Source organism: Lactuca sativa, chromosome 7 (genome assembly GCF_002870075.4).
Source record: "Lactuca sativa cultivar Salinas chromosome 7, Lsat_Salinas_v11, whole genome shotgun sequence".
Taxonomy (NCBI): Eukaryota; Viridiplantae; Streptophyta; class Magnoliopsida; order Asterales; family Asteraceae; genus Lactuca; species Lactuca sativa.
Window position 1 is genome coordinate 37,353,496 of NC_056629.2, and position 13,316 is coordinate 37,366,811.

A 13,316-nucleotide genomic window follows, 5' to 3' on the forward strand; every position below is an offset into this window, starting at 1 on the left:
AGTATTCGGTCTAGGTGGGGAGTACTCGGATTGGATAAATTACATGAAATTTATTTTAAGAAAATTATATATATAACAAATATAACAAGTTTATTAAAAATTATAACAAAAGATGAATATTAATAACAACTATAGATTTTTTTTTTCTAAAAAAAAGTAAAAATTTATGAGTTTTTCCGATTCCGAATTTTTCAGATTTTAACCGAATTCGACCGATTTTGACCAAGTTTCTAATTAGACGCCTAGACCTCTACCCGATTCCCATTAATCGGTCATGTAAGCTGACTTTTGCAACACTTGTCTGTGTGGTTACTGCTAATGTTGTTGCATCAAGTTAGTGGAAAAGAATTAAAAATGCACATGTGCTGACCCCAACTATAGAGGCAAATTTTATTGGCCAACAATGCCAAAGTTGGATGTTTATTATAACGCCGATGTACTAGAAGCATTGGAAGTCTATCCTTGAATTATGTAACATGCTTTATGTATTTTATGATAAAACAACCTCTTTTTTTTTTTTTTTTTTTTTTTTTTTTTTTCGTATTTGTATTTGTATTTTGAACACTAATATATTTCCATCATTTTCATTCTTCTTACCAAAACGATACAAAACAAGACAATATCTTACAAACATATTACAATGACATTCAACTAATTAGGGAAGAGCCCATATATGGTTACTATTAAAGAACATCAAAATAACAAAACTAAAACCCATAGAAAACTAAAAAAAAATAATATAACCGTAGTTAAATTCACCAGACTGCTATTATTTGCTTCAATTGGTTAATTCAAAGTTGGATGAATAGGAGGGTATTCAGTCATGTTAGTCCACTAATTATGCCTTTTAAAACACAGTGACATCTACGAAATGGGGGATTTATTTGAACATTTTCATTTAAGCCATTATTTAATTATTAAAATTGGGTAGCATGCTACAAACACTTACAATAAATAATTTCCGACCAACATAAGATATATCACACCGGCTATTTTGGATTGGGCACTGATAATTTGAACATTTTCGTAGGCATTTAGTGTATTAAATAATAAAACAACTTATCACTGTTTTTTCTCACAATTTTTTTTTATTATTTTTATTTTGTTATAACGATTTTTAGATAAAAGACTAAAATTGTTTATTAAAAATAAAAACAAGGTTTAATTGGGCTTGAGTGTGAGTTGACACTGGGTCTGGCCCAATAAGCTTAACAGAATTTCAATCCATAAACAGATTCAGTTATTATTTCTGATTAGAGAGAGAAATTTCAGTTATTGTTTCAGATTAGAGAGAGAAACATTATTCGAGAGAGAGATAGAAAGATGGTGGAAGAGGTAGAGAAATCGGAGGAGCAAAAGACGAATGATGCGAGTAAACACAGGGGTGTTCGATCGGACGGAGAAGAAGAAGAACGGCGGAAAGAAGGCGGAGAGAATGGCGGTGGTGGGGATACGTCTCCGAGACCTGGCAAGGACATAACCAAACGCCATCCGCTTGAGCATTCATGGACATTTTGGTTCGATAATCCTTCTGCGAAGTCTAAGCAGGTCGCTTGGGGTAGTTCGATCCGTCCAATCTACACTTTCTCCACTGTTGAAGAATTCTGGAGGTATGTTTATGTTTATGTTTCTGAATTCTGAATTCTGTGATCGTTTCTAATATACGCTTTCTTCGTTATATTAACGTGAATCAGATAGGTTCTAACTTGTCGATTTCTCTCCTTTTCTCAATCATTATAATACTTTGGTCCGGTTTCCAGATTGTTAAACGAAATTAATTAGTAAACTCAGATGAAACTCGGTGAATTAGACCATATTTTGAAGATTTCTCTTTAGATTATCGTATATTAAAGAAACCTAAAAAACGTCCATGGAGCTGTGGCTATCTTATTGAATACAATCATGTTTACAAGATGAATCTGCAGATGCAATTCTCTAATCTGTTCCATTTTTAATCTGATGCTTGTTATCCATGCAGCCTTTACAACAATTTACATAAACCAAGCAGATTGGCTGCAGGAGCAGATCTCCATTGTTTCAAAAACAGAATCGAGCCTAAATGGGAGGACCCCGTTTGTGCTCCTGGTGGAAAGTGGACCATGACTTTTCCCAAGTCAAAATCCGACACATGTTGGCTCTATACGGTATTCTACACAGATATATACTCATATGAATTCATGTTATTATGTTTGCTCTAACATCTTTCTTATATAAAAGTTGCTAGCAATGATCGGAGAACAGTTTGACCATGGAGATGAGATATGCGGTGCAGTTGTAAATGTTAGATCAAGGCAAGAAAAGATAGCTCTCTGGACCAAGAATGCTGCCAATGAGGCTGCTCAGGTACTTTTTAGACTGTTCTTGATTCAATTTCATAAACCATTGTAATGTAATTTTGATACGAATTTGACAAAGTTTAGATATATAAATGTAAAAAAAAGTTGTGGGCTTGTTTGCAGATGAGTATTGGGAGGCAATGGAAGGAATTTCTTGATTACAATGATGTCATAGGGTTCATATTCCATGTAAGTGTGTGTGTATGTGTGTTTTTAATCCATGTAAGTCATTTGATTTTGACTAATAATTGTGTGTGATATTACATTCAGGAGGATGCAAAGAAACTTGATAGAGGTGCGAAAAATAAATACACGACATGATGTGGGCAATATTTCTCAAAGATTTACATGAATGCTGTATTCGGTTTATGGTTTGATTTGGGATCGAAGTGTTAGATGTCAATTTGGTTTTTAGTTTAGTTAGATTGATTTTTTAGTTCCAGTTTGATTACTTGATGAACATCTTTATAAAATGGGTTCGAATGGACCAATTAAAACTGGATTCGACATGCATTGCCCTTCTTTAGTTTATAACTGTAACCTCAAACCTGGTCATGGGATGGTTACATTACAATCGTTATCCAATGGTAAAAAAAGATTAGACTAAAATATTTAAATCAACTTAACCTAAAAGGACTAAAAAATTTCTTCATGTATGGAAGACACCAAAAATTTCCTTTGTTTCGTTCATCCCATTTTCACTAAAACAAACCATAAATAGATTTTATATTGGGCAAATAGTAGAAAAGTCACTATATTACTATAAAATTTCGATTTTGACACTCTCAATTATGTCAATTATATTTACAATTTTGTTGCAATATCAACCAAATGATCGATTTTCTATTGTTCTCTCGGTAACCATTTTTTTTTCGAATTGCAATAAAGTCCCTAAGTTTATCAAAAAATTGATTTTGACACCGACTTTCAAATTGCAAGGAAGTCACTATATTATCATAAAATTTTGATTTTGACACCGGATTTTTTTTCTCAATTATGTCATTACATTTATAATTTTGTTGCAATATCAACCAATTGACTGATTTAGGAAATCTTATTGTGGTTTAGAAGTTCAATTTGTACAACAAATAAAAGGTCGGTCCAATGGTTTAAACTCACTTACAAGTCAACAAAAAAGGCATAGTTACCCTTTCAGGAGATGTTATTGTGGTTTAGAAGTTCGATTTGTACAAAAAATAAATGAAGACCTCTACAAGGTCGATTTAGTGGTTCAAACTCACTAATACATCTCTTGGAAACCACATATCGTATCAAGGACCCCAAGAATTTGAAATACGAGTGTCATTGATTTGGACAGAGTATATACCAGAAGAACCAGACACCTTGCACTTAGCTTCTCTCACTTCTTGTAGGTACTTGGGGCAGCTTCTTCTCCAATGACCTTTCTAGCCACAATGAAAGCACACGACTTCTTTCTGTTCTTACCCTTGGCTTGTTGGATAGCCATAACTGGGGCAACTGCAACACTGTTGGAGTGAGACTTCTTCATTCTCGATTCAACTGTTTGCAATAGATTGTGAAGCTTAATCAATATAGTCTTAGGTGCTGTTTGTTTTTTAATAGGTAAAATGTCTGCAATCTGCGAGCCATATCTGCAGACATCTGTAGAAGAAGAGGTGGACCAAACGTCTGCAGGAAACAGACTGTTTGTTTTTTTTAAACTCTGCAGAATGTGTAAAAAAATAAAGTTTAAATAAACTTATTTTTATTTTTTTTTTATTTTTTATTTTTTATAAATTTAAATTTAAAAGGCTATTCCAATAATTATAGTGTCATAACACTTAAATTAAAATTATACAACCACCATTATAGTTTTTTAATTTTTTAAAATTATTATTAATACTTAAAATTCAAAAAATTTGTTTTATATAATTAGAAACATATTAATTATTGTATTTTCATGTATTCGCCCCTTAACTTATTAAATTATTAGATATTAGTTTTAAAACTAATATATTTCTTCACACACTATTTTAAATTGAATTATATTTTATGTAATATTTGAAGTAATGCTAATTGTGAAAACACGGGTGTTGTAAGAAAGTCATGTGTCCCACCCACATCGGTTTATTGAAGAAAGAAAAAAGGGTGAGGCTTTTATATAATAAATACATAACTGAAAATAAAATAAAAAAGCAGTGGCCTTTTGTTTCTTACAAATTATAATGGAGGGCCGCATCCTTTTTATTGAAATTACACGTGCATATGTTTGAAGAGGTAAGAAGTGGATGGGCCAAGTCTGCTTCAAGAAGAGGGCGTGCAGACCTTTTTAGGTTTGTAGTCTTCTAAAAAACAAACGGTTTGCAAGGTTAAATGTCTGCACACCATCTGCGGGGCGCAGACAAAAGTGGTCAAGAAAAGCTTTTGAGAAAAAACAAACAACACCTTAGTATTGTTCAAACGTTAAGTCATAATGAACTGATCATAACTACTGGCAATGAGTTGAGAACCATGTCAATAGCAAGCTCATTGTAAAATTTCACATTGATCTTTTCCAATATTTCTACGTGTCTCTGCATTTTCTGCACATGAGCACACACAAATTCCCCATATTTCAACTTGCACACCGTAAGGGACTTGACGAATTCATAACGCTCTTGTCTATATTTATTGAGAAACATTTTAGAAAGAGCATGGTTCATGTCATAGGGCCTCTTCATAGGTATTTTGGAGCTCAGGTGCCATGGGTAAAATCATAATGCAAGTGACTGTTGTAGCATCGTCAACATGCTGATTATAATCAACAAGTTCTTCATGAGTAGCATATTTTTTGTCAATTTCTAGGACTGGAGTGTCGAGAACATACTCTTTGTTCTCATATCTCAATGTCATCTTCAAATTGAGCAACCAATCCATGTAGTTGGGACCAGTGAGCTTGTCTTTTGAGAGGATAGACAGGAGAGTGAAGTTGTGGCAAGAAGGCCTCACAACGTGGCAAGAAAATCCCGAAGTTCAGATTCCAGGCAGTTCCTACGACGTGGCAGATGGATGCCCTCGTTGTGTCCAGAACCGATTGTGGTTTTTTTTGTTTTTGTTTTTCTGGTTTCATCTTTTATGCATTATCAATTGAAAAAGCATGACTCTAATACCACTGTTAGGGTTTTTATGTTATAATCAATTTTTACATGCAGAATTTTATTTAACTCATAAGGGTACATGCAACCTAAATTGGATCTATGTCTTTTCACTATTAATAGAAACATACTTATGAAACAAAAACTATAAAACCCTATGAATCAAATTCATGAATAGAACCACATGCCTTTAGCTTAAGTCCAATTTAGCCAATTAGAAACCCTTTCTAGTATCCTTGACAAACTAGCTCTAAAAGTATGGCAGCCTCTAATGCGTCACACCCAAAATTCAAAAAACTTTAGGATTGAAGGAGAAAGGGGAGAGGATGTGAATTTCCAGAATTCTCTTGTGTTAATGGTTAGGAAGAAAAAGCAAGTGGTTATGCCCTTTATATAGCTGCTGATTATCCTAGAAACCCTAGATTTGAACTCAATATTTTTTTTTTCAAATCTAGTTTTCTTTTATCAATTGGAGGCTTCTAAAAGCTCTATCAAGAGCACCAAAACCGTCCATATCATAAGGAGGTCATAGACCCTCTCTTTTGTTCAACTATTAAACAATTGTAGCTTAGCCCTTGTACCTTTAATTAATTCTTATTAACATAGAATTAATTCTAAATTAATTCTGATTAATTCTTTATTAATTATTACTATTTCAAACTAATATGTTAATCATTTAATATATTAATAAATCATTTATCTATCTCCTTTGATTAATCCAAGATGTTGAGGGAGACCCAAAAAGGACTTTAATTCAATTCATCAACATTATACCAATTTAGTTAGGACCTTAGACACCTTAATCCAACAAGCTCCAGGTCACGAGTAGGATAATTCGCTGGCCTCATGAGGTTTCAAGTGCCTTGAGGTGTAAGTGATCACATGACCCCTATGCATAAGCACTACCCCAAACCCATGATAGAAGCATCACAATAGATTACAAAACCATCTACATCCTCGGGAAGGGTCACTATCGGAACCTCGCAAAGTCTCTGCCTCAAGATCTCAAATACTGCCTGTTGCTCAGGCCCCACCGAAAAGTAACATTCTTCTTCGTCAATTGGTTCAAAGGAACAACGATAATACTTCGCCAAACCCAGGAAGCTCTGAATATCAGATGGAGACCTCAGGACCTCCCACTGCATCATGGCCTCGATCTCCCAGGTTGACCAATATATTGTCTTGGTTGATGAGGTGACCCAAGATTGGATTACTCACCTGGTTCATGAGATCCATGAACCCTATCGATGCATTGGTGAGCCCAAATGACATCACCACAAACTCATAATCACCATAACGAGTTCTGAAGGCTGTCTTCTGAACATCCTCATCACTGACTCTCATATGATGATATACCGACATCAAATCATTCTTAGAGAACTAAGATGCATCATGAAGTTGATCAAATAAATCATCAATCCTCGGAAGTGGATAACGGTTCTTTACCATTAACTTGTTCAGCTCCCGGTAATCAATATACATCGTGTGTGAACCGTCCTTCCTTTTAATAAATAGGAACAGTGCTCTCCATTACGAACTACTTGAACTAAAAAATACCTTGTCCAATAGCTTTTGCAACTGTGTCGAGTGTGGACAAATCCCGCATTTCTGAAGGAGCTATACGATACAGTGCCTTGGCTATTCGAGCCACACCTGGTAACAAATAAATCTGAAACTCTACTTGCCACTCAGGAGGCATTTTCAACAAATCCTCAGGAAATACATATGGAAATATCGAACGATAGGTACATCATCTACAATCTTATTCTCTACAACTTGAGTATCTATAATATACGTCAAAAATACAAAGCATCCTTGACGAAGATACCTCCTAACCCTCGTAGCTGAGCAAATAGCAGGTCCACACAAAGCACCCTCGTCATCAATAACTAGTTCTCCCCCGCTTGGGGTTCTAACTCTCACCAACTGGTGCTCTCAATCAATAACAACCCCATTCTAACTCAACCAATCCATGTCTACGATAATCTTTGTTCCTCGCAGAGGAATAGGTAACACTTACTCTATGATCATCAACAATCTCAACCTCTAATGGGTAATCCAATGCTCCTGGAGCGTCACCAAAATTCTTGCTAAGCATAAGAGACATAAAAGATTGGATAGCCCCCGAATCGAAAAGAATATGAACGGTCACACCATTGACTAAAAGCATCCCTAATCATAAGCATATACAATATAACCATAAATAACGGAGACATGAATGATATAAAAAGGATACATACCAGTGACGACGTATGGAGCTGCTCGGGCCTCCTCTACCGTCAACTGAAAAGCTCTGATTTTCACCATGAGAGCCTCTGTCTTCCCCTCACGACCATCAGTAATCCTCAATGTAGTTGGAGTGGGTGCCCTTGCGACCCCTCCAGATAATTGCTGGCAATCGGCCTTCTTGTGGCCCGTCTGGTTGTAGTGGAAGCATATCAGTGCTCCCCATATGAAATCTCTGTTGTAATGCTCAGTCTGGCTATAATTGAAGAAACTCCCATAACTCCCCTCATCTGCCCTCCCAAACTTGACACATCGGTCACGACCCTGCTGGCATCTAGATCGAGAGTCAAAAGTATTGGATCTCTTTGCTGGATCCTCAACTCTTTGAACCTGTGTTGGATTACACTTCGTCCAAAGCTCCAACTTAATATCTCGCTCCCAAGCTCTATCAATCATGTCCTCCAAGGTCCTGCATCCCATAATTCTAACAAACTCCCTGATATCATCCCTAAATATATCATGGTATCTCATTTTTTTCTTCTCCTCATCTGCAACATATTGTGGAGCCAGTGAATCCCTCTCTCTGAACATAACAATGATCTTTGCCATAGTCTCCGTCGTTCGACGAAGGTCCTGAAACTCTCTTGCCAATTGTTGCACCTTAATAGTAGGGGCAAACTCCGATCTGAATCTGGTAACAAAATCAGGCCAGGTATGGCCTCAACTACCTCTGCTCCCAGCACATGACCAAACTCCTCCCACCAATCATGAGCCTGATCTCTCAGAAGGCAAGCTGCAAACCTCACCCTCAACCCCCAGGCAACAACTTGTCTGCGGAGCACTCTCCATGTCTGAAAAGATAGCAGAGAAGTACGCTACTCCAAATGTCAACTCTACCGGTCACCTATATAGAAAACAATGACCTAAAGTCAATTCACACCTCAAAATACCCAAAATACCCCTAGTTCAAAACTTGGTCATAATCCGGGTCAAGGTCAAAGGTAAAAAGTCAATCGAGTCAACTCAGGCCAAGTACGCTTGGCGTACTCAGCTATTACGCCCCGCGTAGTGCTTTCATTTGGTCAGGTTACGAGGTCTTGACCAGGTACGTGCAACGTACCCTCAAGTATGCCCAACTTACTTAGCTTCCACTTTTTCTCCTCTATTAAGTGCTTAATCTATTAAGTCCTTTAGTCCAAAACCCAGATCCAGTCCTAAATAACGTACTAAATCATATAGTTTCCACCTTTATAAGCTTGCATGGCTATTAAGTGCCCAACACTAGGATCCTAACCTATCCTAAGGTTCTAAGTCACTAAAATGGATGCATGGAGGGATGTGAACGATCAAGATCCCATTTTTATAACTCAAGTCATTCTAAAACGTCCATAAGGACAACTTATTTGGTATAGCGTAGCTGATACCCAAATAGAACAATATTATGGGACTAATAAGCACAAAAATCCACATCTAGCAAGATCTAATGAGATAACAAGCAAGTTCAGAACTTTATACCTTCTGGAGGTTGCCGAAGGTGTGTAAAACTCATATCTACAAAGCTTAGAGTTCCTTCCTTGCTTTCTAATGGCTTCCTTCCTTCAAGAGTGGACACCAAACACAAAAAATGAGCTCAAAACACCACCGATAGAGTTTAGGGGTTGTAAAGGACGAAGTGGGCAATGGAGGCTGATGAGGGAAAAGGTCGTGGGAGTTAATGATGCTTAAATAGGGCTCAAACCCTAAAAATTAAGGTTTGAACATCGACCACATATGCCCATCATACACATACAACTCGCGTTTCTCATTTAAGTGCCAAAGGACCAACTTTTCAAAAAAATTCTCATACTAAGGATCAAAAGGTAAATCAAATGAATAATAAATGTTACATCTATGACGTGATAAACTTGCGTGCATAACAAAAACTAGAACCATAAGGATCTATCACACTATAAGCTTCTTAGAATTTCCGTGACTTTCCTTGATTCAAGTACAGATCTCGTGCTTTCAGTAGTACGGGCCCAATACTACCTTCCACACCTATCCGTACGTTCCTCAAGAATCATAGGTACCACAAATATAACACATAATAGTACTTCCTAGGCTCTCTTGGGGAATCCCCCTCACACGTGCCAGAAAGGTCGCTGCCGATACCAAAGACCCTAAAGCACCTAAGCAATCTACACATAACAAACATATAAAGGTATTTCTCCTAACATGCATACTCATTATGCGATCCTGAGCAGATCCATAGCCTTATTCTAACATGCAACCAACATAATAGCATACTAAAGCATAACATTCATGTATGAGTATTTTGGGAATAATGTACTTGAGCTCGACTAATTGCATGCATCACATACCTTTCTTGTAAAAACCTTTTTAGAAAAGCATTTTCTTTTGAAAAGATTTTATTAATTCCTCACTTTGAGTCCAGACACACCCGAGAGTGTGTCCGAATCGGTCAAACCAAGGCTCTGATACCAACTTGTATTGTCCCAAAATACTAGGTAATAATTTCAATTTTAGAACAACCAAATCATTCATTCATTTATTTCAAAATATAATCACAATTTAAGTAGTCTCAAACATCAAATATAAATCACAAAAAGATAAGGACAAATAAGACTCCAGGGGATGCAGTGCGAATGTGCGATCAAGCCGGGCCCTTCCCTTTGGAACCAGAAGTACTTGAAATATTTTAAACATCAAACGATAAGCACAAAGCTTAGTGTGTTCCCCAAAATACCATATACCATACATAACATCAGGCCTGAACCAGACAACTAATCGGCCCGGTCCATAAAACGGGCCCCACCCAACATAACATGCCCCGACCAATATGCATGTAAGAGTCACAAGGACAATCTTGATGGGTTTTGAGCATTCTAACACTCCTATGGTATACATGAAACCCTAGAAACCTTGGATCTATGTTTGACTAATATACATGCAAATAATTATTTTTCCAAGGTTCTTATCCTATCTAGCATGGCATGGGGAACTTGAATCAAATAAAGATAGTAGAATTACTTACCTTGTAGTTGTAGTTGATTGCTTGGAGTTTTAGAGCCTAGCACCAATAGTGTGGATTCCTCAAATGGAAATCACCAATCACCACAAACTTTGGAACTTTGAGAGAATAGTAACAACCTCCTTGAAATTGGCCCTCTTAGTATACTCACTACAACTAGTGTGATTTCAAGAACCAAAGTCTCCTTTATATAGTGTGGTGGATTAGGGTTACATCCATGTAAACCTTAATACCCATGTCTTTTCATTTCCATGAGATCCATGGATTAAAGCTCCATGGAGTATCCATTGACTTTCCATGCAAGCCTAGCCCATTCCAAATAAGCATTAGCCTACACTATATAAATACAAGAGCCCATATTTAATTAGTCATACTTTTGATCTCTAAATTAATTCTAGATTAATTATAGATCAACACTAATTAAATAATATGATTTTATATTAATATATTAGAACTTATAATATATTAATAAATCATAACTTGTACTATTCTCAAAAGATTATCCATAAATTGTTCGGGTGAAGTGCAACCCAAATGGACCATTCCGGGTCAGGTCAAGAACATACCAATTATAGTTATGGACTTAGACACTATATCCAACAGTCTCCCACTTAGGTAAGTCTAATAACGATAGTTGCAAGTATGACTTCGGGAACTGATCAACAATTGTAGCTCTTTAAACTCTGTTGAACTATGAAGCGCCATTTTAGATAAGTGATCATATAATCCTCTATTCTAGATATCAGCCGGACAAATACATGGAACATGGTCTTGCTTATTGTCCAGCATTTGTTTCCCAATTTCCGATTTGTTTAACATAGAACTTAACTGAACACATCAATTTAGTTCTGACCGGGCCCGGTACATAGGTCAAAACAAAATCATCTAGGGGCCCAGATATCGCTTCTAATCCTAGAAAGAACAGATAAAATTCGACTCATATGTTTGTTCTACTACTTGTTAAATTACACACAAAAGCACGGTTTATAACATCGAGTTACCAATGCGTTTTCGTGCAATCAATGCATAACCAACTCATAGGCAACAAATCATATCTCTAGGTTTGAAGACTTATATGATATTACCGTCTCACGATCACTCGAGATAAATTCCATGAAGTGATACAAGTGAGCGTGGGTTGAATCCAATACTCAGAACTTATGAGCACTCATGAGTGTTGTTGCCCCGCTTTGTCTAACATCTTAGACCTCTACAAGCGAACCCATGGCACTCTTGATTCATATCTACTTCCAACATATGACCGACTGTGGAGAGTTTGATTAATATGATATAAACCATAACATAATTATTCTGGAAGTCAAAACATGCAAAAAGAAATAATAGTAAACGATTGAGTAGAGATAGCAACACTTTACTCATAAATAACATATTTTATTTATCATCAAATGTCAATTACATTTTACAAATTTCAAGATTATCTAACTACTAAAACTAATATCATCCTTCAGCCCAATGCTCCGAGCATGCTGGTGATGCTTAAGCCGAGTCAGTCCCTTCGTTAGGGGATCTGCTGGGTTCTCATCCGATGATACCCTCTTTGCCACGAGGATTCCTTCTTCTATTCGATGTCTGATGAAGTGATATTTTCTGTCAATGTGTCTGGATCTCCCATGATCTCTTGGTTCCTTGGATAAGGCAACCGCACTATTGCTGTCACAGAAAATCTCTATTGGCTCCTTTATAGCTGGTACAACTCCAAGGTCTCCGATGAAGTTCTTTAGCCATATAGCCTCATTTGCTGCCTCGCTTGTTGCTATATACTCTTATTCACAAGTGGAATCAGCCACTGTGTCCTGCTTGGAACTTTTCCAAGTAATTGTCCCTCCGTTTAGGGTAAAGACCCAGCCCGACTGAGAGCGGAAATTATCCCTGTTAGTCTGAAAGCTAGCATCACTATAGCCTACAACACTCAAGTTATCACTCCCACCAAGGGTAAGAACCCAGTCCTTAGTCCTTCGCAGGTACTTGAGAATATTCTTTACTGCTGTTCAATGAGCCTTGCCAGGATTCCCCAGATATCTGCTAACCATGCTCAAAGCAAAGGCAACATAAGGGAGAGTACAAGTCATAACATACATGATCGAGCCTACAACAGAAGCGTATGGTACTTGACTCATCTCAGCTATCTCAGCCTCTGTACTCGGACTCTGAGCTTTACTCGGTATGACATTACGCTGGATAGGTAACTCACCTTTCTTGGAGTTATGCATGTTGAATCTTTTCAAAACTTTGTCTACATAGGTGCTTTAACTAAGTCCAATTAGTCTTTTACTCCTGTTTCTCAAAATCCTTATCCCTAGGATATAGGCAGCTTCTCTAAGGTCCTTCATAGCGAAACACTTCCCAAGCCAGGACTTTACTTCCTACAGGGTTGGGATGTCATTTCCTATGAGTAGTATGTCATCCACATACAATACCAAAAAGCTGACTATACTCCCACTAGCCTTGATATAGACACAAGATTCATCTTCACTCCTTGAAAAGCCAAATTCTTTGACTTTCTCATCGAAGCAAAGATTCCATCTACGAGGTGCCTGTTTCAATCCATAAATGGATTTCTCGAGCTTACACAATCTATTGGGGTACCCTGTACTGACAAATCCCTAT

General features: G+C 36.9%; 1 protein-coding gene across 1 annotated transcript; it reads left to right on the forward strand.

Moving 5' to 3' along the window:
* The first annotated feature begins 1,256 nt into the window (after positions 1-1,256).
* LOC111880719 (eukaryotic translation initiation factor 4E-1-like) lies at positions 1,257-2,818 on the forward strand. Its single transcript, XM_023877139.3, has 5 exons — positions 1,257-1,610; positions 1,979-2,144; positions 2,218-2,343; positions 2,460-2,525; positions 2,607-2,818. Exons 1-5 carry the CDS (start codon positions 1,324-1,326, stop codon positions 2,655-2,657), a joined length of 696 nt encoding a protein of 231 aa, XP_023732907.1. The 5' UTR covers positions 1,257-1,323; the 3' UTR covers positions 2,658-2,818.
* Positions 2,819-13,316: the final 10,498 nt, after the last annotated feature.

Coding starts and splice junctions, on each gene's coding strand:
- LOC111880719 (XM_023877139.3), top strand. CDS start 1,324: ATGGTGGAAGAGGTAGAGAAATCGGAGGAGCAAAAGACGAATGATGCG. Junction 2,344..2,459: donor CTGCCAATGAGGCTGCTCAG/GTACTTTTTAGA, acceptor GCTTGTTTGCAG/ATGAGTATTGGGAGGCAATG. Junction 2,526..2,606: donor TCATAGGGTTCATATTCCAT/GTAAGTGTGTGT, acceptor TATTACATTCAG/GAGGATGCAAAGAAACTTGA.